Source organism: Lynx canadensis, chromosome A2 (assembly GCF_007474595.2).
Source record: "Lynx canadensis isolate LIC74 chromosome A2, mLynCan4.pri.v2, whole genome shotgun sequence".
NCBI classification, from domain to species: Eukaryota; Metazoa; Chordata; class Mammalia; order Carnivora; family Felidae; genus Lynx; species Lynx canadensis.
Genome location: NC_044304.2, coordinates 123,023,954 through 123,043,240, shown reverse-complemented (window position 1 = coordinate 123,043,240; position 19,287 = coordinate 123,023,954). Strand labels below are relative to the sequence as shown.

Below are 19,287 nucleotides of genomic sequence, written 5' to 3'. Positions count from 1 at the left end.
TCCTGCCTGCCAGAGAAAACATCTAGAAGAAGCACGACGCCAGATCTTAGCCATTCCCTTGAGTCCCCAAACCCCACCAGCCCCCAGAGGGGGGAAGGCGAAGTTGAGCTAGAAACCAGGCGTGCGCGCTGGCTTCAGCGCTCGAGGAGAGTAGGGTGGAAGGGATAGGGATTTCGGCATCCCCCTGAGCTCCGGTATACACGGGTATACACGCCCGGGCGGGCGCGCGTCGCCTCCCTGTCGGAGCGCTCCTCGCGTCCTACCTGGAACTTGGCACCGGGGATGGGGCAGTGGCGCCGCGCACTGACCGCGCCGCGCGCCTAGCGCCTCGGCTGCCTGGCGGCCCCCCGAACCCGCAGCCGGCGCACGGGGCGCACCGGGCTCGCGGCGGGCAGGCGGCGGGGCTGCGGGAGAGCGCGCCGCGCGGCTGGGGGAGGGGACGGGGCCGAGCGCGGGGCTGCGCGCTCCGCCGCGGGGAACCCCGGGACGCCGCCGGCCGAGCCATGACGGACGCCAGCAACAGGAAAGAGGGCTTCAAAAAATGCCGGAGCGCCACTTTCAGCATCGATGGCTACAGCTTCACCATCGGTGAGAACTTTCTGTCCTCCGTCCGACCCCGACACCCTGGCCGGTGGCGGGGAGGGTCCTTTCTAACCGGGGGTGGGAGGCGGTCAGGGGTCGGGGCTGGGCCGCGGGGCGCTCGCGAGGGGAGCCCGGGGGAGGGGGGGGGAGCGGTGACAGTGGCCCAACGCGGGGCTGTCCCCGCGGCACCCCTCCCGCCGCTCTGACCCGGCAGCCCGCTGAAAGCGGCTTTCAGGGTTACACCTTTCTGAACTGCTATTTCCTCGCTGAGATTTTAGTAACGCAAACTGGAGAGGAGGGATAGAGACGGGGATGGAGGCAAAGAGATGGAGAGGTGGAGCTGGAAATGCTGAGAGAGGGAAGTCAGAAAGAGACATGGGAGAACTGAGAGAGATACACAGAGACATTCATTGGAAACACCTAGACATCAGGTCAGAAACACAGAGACAGAGGTGCCAAGACAGAGACTAACAGAGAGAATGACAGAGTGGTGGAGATAGTGACAGAAACGAGATGCCGAAGTTGAGAGAGACAGACACAGAGATAGAGTCAGAGGCAGATTGAACGATAGTTTTTACAAAAGTCGAAACAAGGAGAAAGGGACACAGAGAGAAAGGCAGGTGAGGGAAGTAGGGAGATGGAGAGAGAGAGAGAGCGAGCGAGAGAGCGAGAGTGTCAATCCAAGAAACCTAGAGACTGCCAGGCATGGAATGCAGACAGGGAGAAATGTATCATGTTACTGAAATGTTTGAAAAAAAGCTGTCCCCCGTCCTCCGGACCTCCTGTTTCCTTTCCCCCTCAAACCTTTTACCAAGTGGGGTACCAGAGGGATTATTAGAGGTAGCAGGACCACAGGGCTAACCCTTTGGAAGCTGCATTTGAAGAGATCAGTTCTTGATGCTCTCACTACTGGTTCCGTACAGTGCACTGTTTTGAAACAATTGGTCAGAGATTGCCTCTTAATCTTCCCAGGAGGTGGGCAAAGCCAGGGAGGCTTCCTTTCTGGAAGGTCAGAGTTTGGAAAACAACGGGGCAAAGCCAGGTGCCAAGGTGCTCTATTTCTGTGTATGCTCAGGTCACTGTGGCTTTAAATCTGAACTTAACCCCCAAACCTTTGAATACGAGGGATGTGTTAATTTGCTTTTTGTTGGGCTGCACCGGCTTGCCCCAGGAGCAGGAAGTTGCCTGGGGCAAGAAACCAGTGGAGAGGAATTCATCTTTAGACCACTTTTGTTCCTTCTAATGAAGTAGCCCAAGATTTCTGGGGCATGGACTGAACACGTTGCTTCCAGAATTAAGTCTCAACTCCTTAGCCTGCTTCCCAAGGCTCTCCTTTACTGTCCAACTGTCACTTCAAATCTGTATCTCCTACATGCTTATTGTTTGCCCTTGCCCATGCCCCAGCCCTCTGAGCCTTTGCTCTGGCTATTTCCTCAGGCAGGAATGCTGTTTCCCTAAATCTGCATTGAGAAATCTTGTCTCTCCTGCCTCTCACTTGCCACCTCCTGTGCTCTCCTTCCCCATCAGAAAGAAGTTCTCCCTCTGCACTCCCTTAGCCTCCTAGTCCTTTGTGAGAGCTCACACCCTGCCCTGAATCACTCATTTTGGACCTATGAAACTATGTCTAATTGATATATCTTTCACCCTCTAATGGTGGTGGTGGCTGTTTGGGAGTTTTTGTAGAAATGAATTAAATGCTGCTGAGGTCAAAAGTGATTCATTAAAAGACCATTGTCATGTTAATATTAGTTTTCTTGAATCTGGTAAGAATACGTCTAAAAGTGATTTTTAAAGTTTTACCTGGTAGTCCTCTGTGAGACCTTCTAAAAAGTGTGGCTTCTAAAACCCAGGTTTATAGTGTCGTCCTGCCCCACCTAACTCCTTCTGTCCTTTTGCTCCTGTTCTCACAGGAAGAAATGATTTGGCACTATGGTCTGCTAGTTAGGAGGGACCTCAAAAGTGAGCTGGTGAGAGAGCTGCTAGCTTATTTCAGATCTCTGGACATTTATTCAGTCATTCCTTTCCATCTGTCCTTCTTCTTCCCTCCTTCCTTCAACAACTGCTTATTGAATTTTACTACATTAAAAGAGACAATTTAACACAATGCCTGCCATATGGTGCACATTCAATAAATGACAATTGTTGTAATTTTTCAAGGCCCTACGCTAATATCACAGGGTAGTGTATGAAGATAAATCAGACTTAGAATCTGGTATTCAAGGAATTTGTATTCTTAAGGTGATGTCATATGTCCATATATGTGACATATATGTACTAAGTGGAAACTAGTTAGTACCTTAAGAGACATTTTAGGCATTTTAGGCCAATATAGACATTTTAGAAAATACAGATAATCAAAAAGGAAGAGAATCACTTGTAATTGTTGGCTATTTAGTGTCTTTTAATTTTTGCCACAATAATGAAGAAAGACAATCTTTGAGAATATCCATAAAGACTTAAAATTTTTTAAATATAATTTTTAAAGCTTATTTATTTTGAGAGAGACAGAGACAGCATGAGCGAGGGAGGGGCAGGGATGGGGAGAGAGAGAGAATCCCAAGCAGTCTCTGCACTGTCAGTGCAGAGCCCATGTGAGGCTCAGGCTACAAAGTCATGAGATCATGATCTGAGCTGAAACCAAGAGTTGGATGCTTAACCGACTGAGCCACCCAGGAGCCCCTGAGGACATCCATAAATACTTGTGAAGATACATTTCTAGAAGTATAGCTGCTTGGTCCAATTCTATATATATTTCTAAAGATTTTAAAACACACTGATTGTTCAACTCACCTCTGGAAATACCAGCTTATGTTCCCACCAGCAGTTGGTCAAGCTGCTCGTATTCTCCCATGAATCCAGACACTGTAATTTTAAAAAAAGTTGTTGGTTTGAGAAGTGGACAGAAGTATCTCAATTCCACGTGTTATTTTACTTCTTTTGTAAAATTGTCTTTTTATGTCCTTGGCCTATATGTTTTTTCTCTGGGTGATTTTATTATTTTAATTTGCAGTTACTCTTAAGGTACAGTATATAATACATGTTAATTATACATATAACTAATATATTAATTATATTATTATTAATTACATAATATTATTATACATAATAATATTATTAATATACATAAATTAATATATTAATTATAAATAATATATGATTGTAACACAGTATGTTAATTATGTAACTTACAATTACTTGATATTAATCACATAATTATATAATTAATATATATTGGTAATATATATTATATATGCACATGAACATATATGTCCTGTGTGTGTTTATATATACAGCTATATACATATCCAGGTGACCTTGAACAATGCAGGTTTGAACTGCATTGGTCCACTTATATGCAGATTTTTTCCAGTAAATACAGTACAATACTGTTAAATGCATTTTTCCTTTTTTTATGATTTTCCTAATAACATTTCTTTTCTCTAGCTTACTTTATTGTAAGAATATAGTATATTGCACATATAACATACAAAATATGTGTTAATCAACATTTATATTATCAATATAGCTTCCAGTCAACAGCAGGCTATTAGTAGTTAAGTTTTTAGGGAATCTAAGTTATATGTGGATTTTCAGTTGTGTGAGGCCTAGGTGCCCCTAACCCCCATATATTCAAGGGCACCTCTCTCTTGCTGTCTTTCTGTCTCTCTCTCTCTGTCCTTCTGTCTCTCTCTCTCTCTATATATATATGTAGTTTGCAAGTGCTGACTGTCATGTATATTAACAATATTTCTTCCAAGTAGGAGGACTCATTTTCCTACAACATCAGTATGTGGCGGTTAAGACTTACTTTGAAACATAGAGACATCTTGTAGTCCTCACCCATTGTTACCAATGTTAGGGAGAAAAAATTTTCTCTATCTTTGAAGGCTCTTCTAATTGAACTAAGAATGAAACTGACATGAGACAGATGAGGAGAAAATTAAACTTAATTATGTACATACTGGGAATCCACACAGACATGAGATTCCAAAGACAGACAGACAAAACGAGGTATATATGCCATCCTGAACTAAGGAGAAGGACATAGGGGTCCTTTCCTTCAAAGGGAAGGAAAGCAATTGACAGGAAGATGAAAAAGAGTAAATGTTTAGTAAACAAATGTTTGCTGGGCCATTCAGAATCAATGAAGCATAGAGAGCAATTTTAACAAACAGACTTTGTTAGGCTTCTGTCTACCACCCCTAGTTCATATCATAGTGTAGTTATCTCTGTTGATGGCTCTCTTCCTGGAGCAGGTCCTCTAACTTTTAGGCAGTTAGGGGGAAGGTCAAAGTTTCTAAGTCTTTGGGCCTTGATTGTTTTCAGCTCAAAATAATCTGCATGCCAAAGTAACACATTTTGGGGCAACGTGCCCTTAACCCCTACACCAGCTACTTACATGGTTTCTGCAGGGCAGAGTAGGTAGACAGTCCCTCTCTTACCATGTGAGAGAAGAATCCTCATGAGATCCTGGTCCCTCCCAGATTGCTCCTTTTCTCAAGTGACTGACATTGTCAATAGGAACTACCTCCTGTTGTAGTCTAGATTAACAAATGCAAAATTTCTAGGTCAAAGGACTTTACTAAAGGAATTCATGTTATGGTACTGGTGATTCAAGAGATTTTTTTTAATATTTATTTTTGAGAGAGAGAGAGAGAGAGAGAGAGAGAGAGAGAGAGAGAAAGCGTGTGTGAGCAGGGGTGGGGCAGAGAGAGAGGGAGATTGAGAGAATCCCAAGCAGGCTCCATGCTCACTATGGAGCCTGACGCTCATACTCATGGCCTTGAGATCATGACCTGAGCTGAAATCAAGAGTCAGACGCTTAACTGACTGACCCACCCAGGCACCCGAAGACATTCTTAATAGGGGAAGTGGATGAGGTCATGGAGGTCTTGGTCTTGGGAGTTCTGCAGGAGGGGATATGTGACCCACCCTGCGTCAAGGTCAAGAATAAAGTTTGTTTGGAGGGCTCCTGAAAAAACTCTCTGTTGAATGGACATTTCTGAACTAAGGAGAGACATCCACTTCTGGTTCAGATTGGCAGGGAGAAGGCTTCAGCAATGCTTTTCCACAGGGGTGATACACCCCAGAGGCTGTTTGGACATACATGGTGCACTTTTGGTAGTTGCATGGTAGGGGGCTGTGGACAGGTTCTAAGACAGTGAGCAAAGCCCAGAAGAATTAAATTTTCTGCAGAGTAAGTAAGGTACAGTCCTGCACAATGAGGAATTTTCCTAAACACCAGTAACATCCCTATGGAGAAAAACTGTGAGGGTTCCCTCTTCCATGGAAGCCTGAGGCTCCTAAAGGAGCCTATGCCCTGGCTTCAGGGACTTTGGGATATGGATGGTGAAGGCTGACTGAGAACCAGTGCCGCCACATGTCACGTGTAGCTGTGCGGTTTGGACTGGGCTCTGAACTAGGTGCTTTACTCAGCTCATTTGATCACCTTTCCAATTCTGAAAGTTATCTGTTATGACCCCGACTTTAGGAGAAGAAACTCCTAAGACTCTGAAAGGGAATGATTTGCTGGAAGTCACAAGCCAGGAAATAGTAGAGTGGGGTTCAAACCACATCTGCTCTGACCCGTAAGCCCAGGGTTTGCCTCACACCATGCTGCCTCCCACTGTGTACTTTATTTCTGCCTGAGCCTGAGAACCCATCGTCATCCCGATGAAGAGAGGCCAGGGAGTTTGCCAGGTCTGTTGGGCCAGCACAGGCTGGGGCAGAACCACAAAGCGTTGGAGCATTGTCACAGGTGAGACTGGACTGCTCCTGGGAGGAATATCAGGTTTGAAGAAACAAGGTCCGTTAGTCTGCTTCCCACCAGGGCTGCCTCATCAGTCTGATCATTCTCCATATCCCAAGGCAAATGATTTTGTGTCCTCTTTACATAATTTTCTCAGGTCATGAAGTCAGGTATGTGGTCAAGAGGTCTTGGAAATAAGACGATGAAGGTGAACATGTGCCCTATCAGAAAGCACTGACTGTCATCCAGCATTTGTGATTTGAGTGTTCCATCCCTAGGAAACCATTGAATTTTCAGTTGTAGCAGGTCATTATAATGATTAGTATTAACTGAAGGCCATATGTTGAAGTTCAAGTGTAATTGGACTCTGGTCAGGTACTTGTGAACTAGCATTTGAATATGGAACAAATAGATTTGGAGGGAGTTGCAGTATTCTTGTTTTCCAGAACTTTCCTTGTCTTCTGGGGCTTGGATATCTATTTGGGTTTGTATTAAGTGCATTCACAGATTTTTACTTTCTCCACAAGGCTGCCTGAAATATAAATACACAACCTTACCCCCCAAATGAAATATGTTTGCAAAAAAGAAAAACACCTTTTTTTTTTTTCAAACCACCTGAGTGGGCCTCACTTGATCTCTTTTGGTACTCCTCACTACTCATTCTACAGATGAGAAAATGGGGCTCCAGGAGGGCTCTCACTTCCTTTCTCCCTTCAGTGATGACCTCTAGGGTGTCAGAAGGAAATGGGTGAAGCCATGGACTGGGAGGATGTGAAATGGTGGGGTGCATGGCAAAGAAGCTGCTTCCTTCAAAAATGAAAGTGGTAGTGTGGAAAATTCTAGGCCTGTACAGAAGCGGTGTTGCTAACAGAGGGATGCGTTTCCTGTAGCAACTGCCACTATCTCCTTCACCCTATGTTTCTCTCTGCGGGGTTGTCCCAGAGGAGGAAACGCAAGGGGCCCCTAGACAGTAGAGGCCCAGGGGGCTGGGAGTGAGGGTTCCCTGCCATACCCTTGGATTGCAGGAGCTGGGAACCCAAGCTAAGTAGAGGAGGTCTGCTGGTGGATGCTCCTGTCACAGAGCAGGGCTCAGTGGTAAACTAGGCCAGGATAACTTGGCTGCAGGCACCGGGGGTGGGGTCCACTCTCCAGCCCAGGTATAGAAGCCCCTTGGTGCATATGGCTCAGAACTTTCTCAGTCCAGTCTGGCCTCAGTGCTCTCTTGGCTGAGTGTCCTGTCTGCCTTCTGTCAGCCTGCTTGTCTGTCTGGGTGAAGGCAAGACCTTTGGACATTGCCTACTTGGTTGGGAGTGATGTTAGGGAGCAAAGAACTGAATAAGGACCCAAGGCAAAATATTCTGCAGCCACCTCCCAGTACCCATGGACCTAATTCCCTCCTCCTCCCATCTCTGAGAAGACTGGACAGAGTGAGGTGAAGCAGTGTGTGGAACGAGGGGGTCACGCCACCCAGGGCTTGCTATCTCTGCTCCGGTACCCATCTCCCCGACCCCATTCTGCATTTTGGGAAAATCACTTTCTGAGCCTCAGTTTCCTCATATGTGAAATGGGGAGTATGAGTCTTATTTATGCAGCTGTGGTGAGGATCAGGTGAAGTTATGCATGAAAAAATTGCTTTAACTCTAAAATGCCGTTAAAATGCTTCTTATTATTAGGGAAGACTTCATACTGGTTAAAACTTATGCCCCCTCTTCACAGCACTTGCACTTCAACAAAGGGAAGCTGTATCTTTAGCTTGAGGAATGAGGCTCTCCCAGTGGGGTTCTGATTGTCAGCCGGCTACTGGAGCACAGTTTTAGGGATATGTGTCAGCAAAGAGATTGCATTTGTGGTAAGAAACCCTGGGCTTTGGAGTCACGCAAGGGCTTATTGTGCTGGCCAGGCAAGTCGGCTAGCCTCTCTGAGCTTCGATTTCCTTCTCAGGACAAAGGGGGTAATACCACCTTCCTTGTGGGTAAGCCACAGCCTGAGGAGTGAAGTGCCACGCATAGCACCTGGCTGTCACACTGTGCCTCTTTTGCTCGGAGTGCCTTCCCTTCACCTGAAATCATGCCGTGACTAGAGCTGGCTGTGGCTGGGAGTGGGTGAGGGTTGGTGGCGTGATCCTGAGGGTTTGTGGGTATGCTCTGGAGCAGGCTCAGAGGTGGATCACTGTTGGCCTGTGCCGGTGTGGGGTGGTGGCCCCCAGGAAGCCCTGTACAACTGTGCTGGCCCCTGACACCAGATAGGAACAAGAGCAAAGTGTGCACTGGGCACTCTTCTGCCATCTATGGACTGATGTCCCTCCCTGGGCCACACAGTGTACTTGGAATGTCTACCCAACCTCCACTGACCTGGCAGAATCCACGTGGGGCTATGGAGAAGTTGGAGTAGTTCCAGAATTACAGGAATGACCTTCTGAGCCAGGCTTACGAGTCCGTCCTGGGACATAGGGAGAAAAAGGGGATCGGGATGGTTAAATTGGACTCAGTAGAGTTTAGAATATAACAAGCTCTGGAGTGAGACACTTGGGGTTCATTTTCCAAACCCCATCTTCCTTTTGTTGTAATTTTGGAGAGGTGACATCACATGGCTAAGCTATAAGTGGACATAATAAGTAGTATCTACCTTGCTGAGTTGGGAAGTTAAATGAGATAAGATGCAAGTGGAGTTCCTAGGCATTGCCTCAGTCCGTTCGGGGTGCTGTAACAGAATACCACAGACCAGGTGGCTTAAACAAGAGGAACTTATTTTTCACGGTTCTGAAGGCTGGGAAGGCTCTAGCAGATTTGGTGTCTGGTGAGGGCCTGCTTCCTGCTTCATAGATGGCCATTTTCTCACTGTTTCCTCGTGTGGCAGAAATATTGAGGGACCTCTCTAGGGTCTCTTTTAAAACGGTGCTAATCCTATTTATGAGGGCTCCATCCTCATGGCCTAGTTACCTCCCAAAGGCCCCACCTCCTAATATCATCACATTGGGGATTAGGGCTCAACGTATGAATTTTGGGGAGACAAACATTTAGTCTATAGCACCACAATCATTGGAAGTTAATAAACATTTGCTGACTATAGCTCTGAACTAGGCACTGTGGAAAGGCAGGGGAACCATGGTGGGCAGGGGGAGAAATGCACAGTATGTTGGAAAACACATAGTGGACTCAGAATTGAGGGTTGGGGTTCATTTCTTACTAACTTGCTCTTTAATGCTCATCAAGTCACTTAACATAGACATCACAGTTTCTCCATTTGCAAATGAACTGGTTGGTTAAGGATATCTCTGTAGTTCCTGCCTCTTGGGAAGGAGGTGAGCTTTGAGTCCTAAAGGCCACCATAGCTTTCGCAGAGTGGGAAGGCACAGGGGAATGGCTAAATGAGATGCGCTGGGATTTCTGGTGAAGGATGCCTTGCAGAGTTCAGAGCAAAGCAGAGGTAAGTTGGATGTAGGACTAGTGAAGAGTTGAAACTATTCTTGGAGTAAGTAGCCTGGATTGTGTGTATATAATTGTATATGATAATTCTCACTCATAGTGAGTTTGATAATCACTGAGCTAGACTCAAGGAAGGAAGGAACCAAAGGCAAGTGGCTGTGTAGCTGACTGGACCTTCCAGCCATTTCTCCTTTATGAGATCAAATCCTAGTGGGACATGGGTGGAGATTTCCAGGTGTTTGTCAGCAGGGTTGGGTCCATTCTGGTGGTATAGGAAGTCTTTATGGTTTCAATTCATGTTCCTAGATTTGCTTGTTATGAACAATAAATGTGTAATAGATAATATTTATGGGGGCACCTCGCATGGGTTCTGCCTAATAAATGCTTGCTGAATTTGAGAGGCAGTCTATATAGAGGTTAAGAACATAGATTCTGGAACTTGACTACCTTGGTTTGAATTTTGACTTCACAGTTTATTAGCTGTGTGATCTTGGACAAGTTACTATCCTTTCTGTATCTCAATGGGCTCATCTGTTAAATGGAGATCATCATATTACCTGTCTCTTGGGTTGTTGGAGGATTAAAAGAGTTAATGTACATCAAGCACTCTGAACAGCATGTGGTACATAGTAAGTTCTGTGTGAATGTTTGTTATAATAGTATTTTTGTGTTATTATTATATATATCCATATATATATATATATATATATATATATCCATAATATATCCATAATGGTGACATATTTCTAAAATAACATTGTTATCATGAAGATAATAGTAATAAGCAACTCTGAGTCCTGCTTGATCAAATACTTGTATATACTGTTCTTTGAAAAGCTGTAATTATGACCTTAGTCTTCCACTTTCTGTTGTTCAAAATTGGCATTTCCTGCAAAAGACATTCACTTTTGTGTCCTTGGGCATTGGTGTCCTGATGCTGTAGAGTTATTTGCGATGAATCCATGGAGGACCTACAAATGTTCCCATCTTTTCAACTAGTCTATCATCTTTAGGATTTAATGTGTCACTTATGATGGCTTTGCAAAGTGAGTCCCTAATGTCCAGGCCCTTTTTAGGTGGTTAGCTCTCCCAGGCCAGGATGGTAGGTGGAAAGGAAAGTGATGCAGGAGACGTGGGCACTAGGCCCAGTGCCAGCCTGTCCTGTCCCTGTGACTGTGGAAAAGAATCTGTTTGAACCTCATGTTCCTTATTTGTACATGGGATAACAATTTCTTCTTTGTTGTGTTGGGAGAGTTCAATAGGATGAGGAATGTAAGAAACTAGCTCACTCTAGGTGCCCAATAATTGGTAGCTGTTGGTTGTGATGATGGAGAGGCCCTGCAATCAGGGAGTGGGCAAGTCTCCCAGGCCCACAGCTGCTTCCCTGGATGGGGCTCACCAGCCTGCCCCCTGGCTGCCTCCCACAGACCCCCACCAGCCACTTATGTTGAGTGCTGGCAGGGCTGCAAGGCTGTCTTTGTTTTAGTATAGGATTTCCAACCAGGCCGGTATCTGGAGTGCCTGCCTTACCCCAGCCGAGTTCTTCCAGCAGGGTCTGGGTAATTGGTGCCAGCTGCTCTGGGGAGAGCTGGTTGGCACTTCCTGTGCTGTTTGGCAGGCAGGCTCTGGAGTGTGGTGGGAGCTTGGCCTGAGAACCAGGCCTTCCCCAAGGAGCCCTGGGAAAGGGGGGCTTGGAAGCAGAGTTACTGGAAGTTGGTTTATATTTATGGGAGCGCAGTATCTGCTGGACAAAGGTCCAAACCACTCAAAATTCCATCTAGGAGTATCAATCCTTACTGGCTCCTGCGGAGGTTTGTTTCTCTGGGAGGAAGTCATATTAATTGATTTGCTTTATCTTTCTGCTTCTTCAGACAGCGTGCTTTCTCTCTTCTTGGTGATGGCATAGAGTATCTCAGGTGTGATTCCATGAGCTTCGAGAAGAAAACAAGAGAAGGATCAGCTATCCTAGACTTGTGTCACTAGTAACTACCACCATTTGTCTAGCATTTAATAAAGGACCTTTAAGGTGGTCTCATCTGGCTTTTATAAGTGGGGTTGCAAAAGGAGCAGTTCCTGATGAGTGAGGGTTTCAGTGCAGGTCTTCAGAGTCCAGGTCCAGCGCTTTTTTCCTGTTTTGTTATTTTTTGGGTTGGAATGCTATGTTGGACCTGCTGAATTATATATTTTATTCATCAGACATTTTGACTATTGGAGATGATAATCTCAAAGACTCATTGTAGTGTATAAGGTAGGAAGAATATCCCTTCTTTTGGACAAATCAGAAGTTGAATTGATGAGCTCTGATGTTCATTCACTATTTATGAGGTGTCTGACTACTCTCTTTACCTTTCTGAACCTTGTAAAGTAAGAATAATAATATCTGTGTATAAATATGACATTTATAAAATGTTGGCCCAGTAATGATACCATCCCAAGTGTTTATAAATCTTAGTTACTTTGCCTTCCCTTTTCTTCTTCCTTAGTTCATGCCAAACCTGAAGGTATTTTGGCTGACTTAGATGCTGACCCTATAGTCATAAAGTATGGCGCATTGTGTCTAGGGACTCATCTTTCTTAAACAGTTGGAAGTTACTTTACATTTTCAAATTTTGATAAGTTAGTAAGCATTGAAGGGGAATCCAACATCTCTTAAAGAGGGAGCCAGCAGGACTTTGTGCTGAAGCAGGTCCCCAACATTTGCTGGGCCCCAGGGAAACCCAACCTTCCAAGATGCCTTTTCTTCCTTTCTCATCTGGGTCATTCATGAGGCCAACTATTTAAGACAGTGAAAAAAAGTTTAAAAGATGTAGAATTTAGGCCAGTTTTGTAAGACTCTCAGCCTAGTCTTAGTGATGATTTCAAGGAGGCTGTTTTTTGGGGGGTGATTATACAGTTATTGTGCAAGTTATTGCCCCTGTGTTGATGATGATAAAAACAAGGTTTTACTATTTGTGAAATACTTTCCCAAGTATCAACTCATTTGATTTACCAGTAACCCTGCAGGAAAACTATGAGCAGCTCCATTTTGCAGGTGGAGAAACTGGGGCTTCAAGAAGTCAGAATGACTTGTTTCAGAACAAGTGATTCAAATCCAGTTTCTTCATTTCAGAAAGCTCAGGCACCTGAAGCAGTAATTTGAGAACCACTTTTCCTGTGTCCCCATTCTCCATCTCATCTAAGTAGCCATCAACTCCTGTTGATTTTCTTCTCTAAAATTTTCCTATTCATTTTCCCCACCCCCACCTCCCCTGCAGTAGTTCATACCCTCTTCTTCTCTCAATGAGTCATTGCAATATTTCCAAGTGGTCTCCCTGCCTCCCAACTGGCCTCCCTCCACACTCTTCTCAATACAGCAAATAGAATATTCTTTTGGAACATACAACTGATCTCTCTGCCCTCTAGTTTAAAACTGTCCAGTAGCAGACTTCTGGGGAAGATGGCAGGACTTCTGGGGAGGATGACAGAGTAGGAAGATCCCAACCTCACTTGTCCCATGGATACAATTAGAAAACACCCACATCAATGTAAATAAGCCAGAAAATGACCCAAAGACTGACAGAGAAGACTCTCCACAGCTAAATGTAGAGAAAAGCCACATCAAAGCGTACCCAGTTAGGAGGTGAATGGACCCATGGAGAGCGTCCATAGGAGGGAGAGGTGCTGTAGATGCAAAGAGAGGAGGGAAACAGACCCTCACATCAGGCACCCTGGACATGGGGAACTAGCATGGGGAAGATGAATCTCTTCATCACATTTAACTTTGAAAACCAGAAGGGCCAAATTTTGTGAATTCCTATAATCAACTGGGCTTAAAACCTAGAACTTTAAAAATCAGTGGGCTTGGCTCTTGGAGAGCTGGGAGGGGGATGGACAACTGAGTCCCTGCCCTTAAAGAGACAGCACAACAGTCCTGTGGAGATACATCATAGAAGCCCCAGGTTGAAAAGCACCTGGGGTATATGGGAGGGTGATTTGTTTCCTAATCTCAGAGCATGTGTTGGAGGGACAGGGATAATTTGGAGACTCCTCCAGGAACAAAGCACCTGGTGGGCACCGTTTTGCTTTTTTGCCCTCCAGCATAGACACATAGACACCTGTGGGAACCAGCATGATGCCAAAACTCACTACCTAACTTGCTAATACTGCTTGCTGTGCCCCTGTGTGCTTCCGTGGATCTACCTCCTCCAACTGCCTACCTTCTGGGCCTTTCTGGCACGTGCACCTTGCCTCCATCCTCTCCTGAGGACTGATTCCCTTCAGCCCTGTGGCAGGAGTTTTCTGAAACAGCTCCAGGTCTCCTCCAACAATAGACCTGTGCAGACCTAACTAACACTGTGTGCCCTGCCCCTGTGTTCTCCTGCTGTCCTTCCCCCTCCAATATGCTCTTGACTGGAGCCCATCCAAAGTGGTGCCACAAGCCTAGCAGTGTGTAAGCAGTTCTGACAGGGCCTGGTACCACTCCAAAGTGACTCCTGCCCTGAGGAGGTAACCACACACACCAGCTCAATTTCAGCCTTATCAGTGGGCTGGAGGAAGACATCTGATCTGATTGCAGGCACCACCCCAAAATGAAGACTTCTCAAGAGATAACATGGAAAGCCTACATGGAAAACTACATGTCTTGTAGTTCAGTGCTACTGACAAATGCCTGGTCTGCCTCAAGTCAAGCCCAAGGCAGCCCCAGACTGGCCCATTAGCAACACAGGGACCAAACCCTGTCCACAATAGGCAGAAGGCCATTGCAATCAACTGGACTAAAAGCAAATGCAACTCAGCCACAGCAGTAGGGAGCACACAATACACGTAAGAGACATCCCTGAAGCACCAGGTTCTGGTGAACAGGGGATGTTACACTGCAAGGCACTACAAAACCTCTTTTTCATAAGGCCACTACTTTAAGAGCAGGAGAGGTAGCTAACTTTCCTAACAGAAACAGACACAGAGAGTTAAACAAAATGAAGAGACAGAGGAATGTGTCCCAAAGGAAAGAACAGGACACAATCACAGCAAGAGAGCTAAACGGAATGGAGATAAGTAACATGCCTGATAGTGAATTTAAAGTAATGGTCATAAAGATACTCATCGGACTTGAGAAGAGTAGGGGGCTTCAGTGAGACCCTTGACAAGAGATAGAAAACATAAAAAAGAACCCGAGATGAAGAACTCAATAACTGAAATTAAAAATACACCACATGGAATAAGCAGTAGAGTAGAGGAAGCAGAAGAATGGAACAGGGACCTGGAGGACAGAATAATGGAAAAACAATCAAGCTGAACAGGAGAGAGAGAAAATAATAATAAAAACTTAAAATAGACTTAAGGAACTTAGTGACACCATCAAGTGTAATAAGATTCACATTATGGGTATCCTAGAAGGAGAAGAAAGAGAAAAGGGGGCAGAAAATATATTTGAATAAATAATAGCTGAAAACTTCCTGAGTCTGGGGGAAAAACCAGAAATCCAGATCCAGGAGGCACAGAGAGCCCCCAGCAAAATCAACCCAAGGAGGTTCACACCAAGACAAAAAGTAGTGACAGAAAAATTTAAAAGCAGAAAGAGAAAAGACAATAGTTACTTACAAGGGAAACCTCATAAGGCTATCAGGGGATTTTTCAGTAGAAACACTGCACACCAGAAGGGAGCAGCATGATATATTTAAAATGCTGAAAGAAAAAACCTGCAGCCAAGAATACTCTATCCAGCAAGGCTATCATTCAGAATAGAATGAGAGATAAAGACTTTCCTAGACAAACAAAAGTTAAAGGGACTTATGACCACTAAACCAACCCTATAAGAAATGTTAAAAAGGACTTTTTGAGTGTAAAGACCATAAGTAGGAGTAAGAAAAGTAGGAAGCTCAAAAGCAGTAAAATCAAGTATATCTATAAATATCAGTCCAGGGATTCACAAAATACAAGGATATAAAGTATGACACCATATATTTAAAACTGGGCAGGGGGAGAAGAAGAGAAAGAATGGGTTCAGAGGGATGCCTGGGTGGCTCAGTTGGTTAAGGATCCAGCTCTTGGTTTCAGCTCAGGTCATGATCTCACGGCTTTGTGGGTTTGAATCCTGCTTTGGTCTCTGAGCTGGCAGTGTGGAGCCTTCTTGGGATTCTCTGTCTCTCCCTCTCTCTCTGCCTGTCCCCTACTCATGTTGTCTCTGTCTCTCTCAAAATAAGTAAATCAACTTTTTTTTAAAAATAAAAGAATGGGTTCAAGGGTGCTTGGGTAGGTCAGTTGGTTAAGTGTCTGACTCTTGATTTTGGCTCAGGCTATGATCTCACAGTTTGTGAGTTCAAGCCCCATATCAGGCTCTTTGCTGTCAGAACCTGCTTGGGATTCTCTGTCTCCCTCTCTCTGTGCACCTCCCCTGCTCTCTCTCTCTCAAAAATTAATAAATGAACATTAAAACGAAGAATGTGTTCAAATTTAAGCAGGCCATCAACTTAATATAGACTGCTAAAATCATAAGATGTTATAAATAAACTGAATGGTAATTGCAAATCAAAAACTAGTAATAGATAGGCAAAAATAAAAAAAGAAAAGAAGCTAAGTGTATCACTGAAGAAAGCCAACAAACCATGAGAGATAGAGCAAGAGAAGGAAGTAACAGAGAACTACAAAATCCACCATAAAACAGGTAACAAAATGGCAATAAAAACATACCTATCAATAATTACTTTGAATGTAAATGGACTAAATGGTCCAATCAAAAGACATCGATTTGTGGACTGTTTCCTTTGCTGTACAGAAGCTTTTTATCTTGATGAAGTCCCAATAGTTCATGTTTGCTTTTGTTTCCCTTGCCTTTGGCAATGTGTTTAGTAAGAAGTTGCTCCAGCTGAGATTAACTAACTAAAATTTAAATTAACAAAAGTTCATTAAAAAAAAGAAACGGACATAGAGTGAGGGGATGGAGAAAAAAAAAAAACCCAAAAAACAAGACCCAATTATATGCTGCCTACTAGAGAGTCATTTCAGACCTAAAGGCACATGCAGATTGAAAGTGAAGGGGTAGTAAAGCATTTATTCATGCAAATGGAAGTGAAAAAAAAAGCCAGGGTAGCAATATTTATATCAGGCAAAATAGAATTCAAGATAAAAACTGAAACAAGAGATTAAGAAGGGCCCTATATATTCATAAAAGGAACAATCTGACAAGGAGATGTAACAATTGTAGATATTTATGCACTGAACTATGGGAGCACCCAAATACATAATGCAGCTGTTAACGAACATCAAGGAAGTAACAGATAGCAATACAATAATAATAGGAGACTTTACAGCTCCATCTATCAATGGATAGGTGATCCAAACAGAAAACCAACAAGAAAACAGTGGCTTTGAATGACACATTGGACCAAATGGATCTAACAGATATATTCAGAACATTTGATCCTGAAACTGCAGAATACACAGTCTTTTCAAGTGCACATGGAACATTCTCCAGATTAGATTACATGTTAGGCCACAAAACAAGTCTCAACAAATTTAAAAAGATTGAATTCATACCATGCATATTCTGATGACACTATGAAACTAGAAATCAATCACAAGAAAAAATATGGAAAGAACACAAATATGTGGACGTTAAATAACACGCTACTAAACAATGAATGTGTCAATCAAGAAATCAAAGAGGAAATAAAAAGTACATGGAGACAAATGAAAATGAAAATACAACAGTAAAAAAATCTTTGGGATGCAGCAAAAGCTGTTCTAAGAGGGAAATTTATAGTGATACAGGTCTACCTCAAGAAGCAAAAAACAAAACAAAACAAACAAAAAAACCCCTCAAATAAGCAATCTAACCTTACACTTAAAGGAGCTAGAAAAAGAAGAACCAGCAAAACTCCAAACCAGCAGAAGGAAGGAAATAATAAAGTTAGAGCAGAAATAAATGAACTAGAAACTAAGACAAAACTAATAGAATAGATCAATGAAACCAGGAGCTGGTTCTTTGAAAAGATAAATAAAATTGATAAACAGAGACAGAGAGAGAGATAACTCAAACAAAATCAGAAATGAATGACACCACAGAAATACAAAAGATTATAAGAGAATGTTATGAAAAATTATATGCCAACAAATTGGACAACCTAGAAGAAATAGATAAACTCCTAGAAACATAACCCTCCAAAGCTGAATCAGAAAGAAATAAAAAAAATTAAACAGACTGATTATCATCAATGAAATGGATCAGTAATCAAAAATTCCCAACAAACAAAAGCCCAGGACCAGATAGCTTCACAGGTGAATTCTACCAAACATTTAAAGAAGAGTTAGTACCTATTCTTTTCAAACTATTTCAAAAAAATAGAAGAGGAAGGAGAGCTTCCAAATTTATTCTATGAAGCCATAATTGCCCTCATACCAAAATGAGATAAAGACACTACCAAAAAAAAAAAAAAAAAAAAAAAAAGAGAGAGAGAGAGAGAGAGAGAGACCCACAGGGCAATATGTCTGATGTACATAGATGCAAAAAAATTCCCAACAAAGTATTTGTAAACTGAATCCAACAATACATAAAAAAAATCATTCACCATGATCACTTGAGATTTATTCCTGACATGCAAGGGTGGTTCAGTATTTGCAAATCCATCAAGGTGCTACATCACAGCAATAAGAGAAAGGTTAAAAACATAGGATCATTTCAGTAGGTGTGGAAAAAGCATTTGGCTAAGTACAACATCCATTCATGATGAAAGCCCTCAACAAAGTAAGTTTAGAGGGGTCGGTCATACCTCAACATTATAAAGGCCATATGTGAAAAACCCATAGGTAGCATCATACTGAATGGTGAAAAACTGAGAGCTTTTCGTATAAGATCAGGAACAAGATAAGGATGTCCACTCTCATGACCATTAGTTAACATAGTACTGGAGGTCCTAGCCACAGCAATCAGATAAGAAAAAATATATAAAAGCATCCACATTGGTAAGGAAAAAGTAAAACTTTCACAATTGCGGGTGACATGACATTATATGTAAAAGACCCTAAAGACTCCACCAAAACCTCCCAGAACTGATAAATGAATTCAGTAAGGTCATAGGATACACAGTCCATATGCAGGAATCCATTGCATTTCTATACACTAATAGTGAAGAAGCAGAACAAGAAATTAAGAAAACAATCCCATTTACAATTGTACCTAAATTAATAAAATACCTAGGAATAAATTTAACCAAAGAGGTGAAAGACCCATACTCTGAAAACTATAAAACACTGATGAAAGAAATTGAAGGTGACACAAATGGAAAGATATTCCATGCTTATGGATGGAAAGAACAAATATTATTAAAATGTTCATACTACCCAAAGCAATCTGCAGATTTAATGTAATCCTATCAAAATACCAATAACATTTTTCACAAAAGTAGAACAAACAATCCTAAAATTTATATGGAACTACAAAAGACCCTGACTATCCAAAACACTCCTGAAAAAGAAGAACAAAACTGGAGACATCACAATCACAGATTTCAAGATATGCTACAAAGCTGTGGTAATCAAAACAGTATGGTACTG

The 19,287-nt window shown here is 43.1% G+C and overlaps 1 protein-coding gene across 1 annotated transcript in view; it reads left to right on the top strand.

Moving 5' to 3' along the window:
• The first annotated feature begins 503 nt into the window (after positions 1-503).
• Positions 504-19,287, top strand: part of PDE1C (phosphodiesterase 1C) — a 509,458-nt gene continuing 490,674 nt past the window's right edge. Inside the window, 1 exon segment of the mRNA XM_030308191.1 lies at positions 504-588. Coding sequence (XP_030164051.1) covers positions 504-588 — 85 coding nt within the window.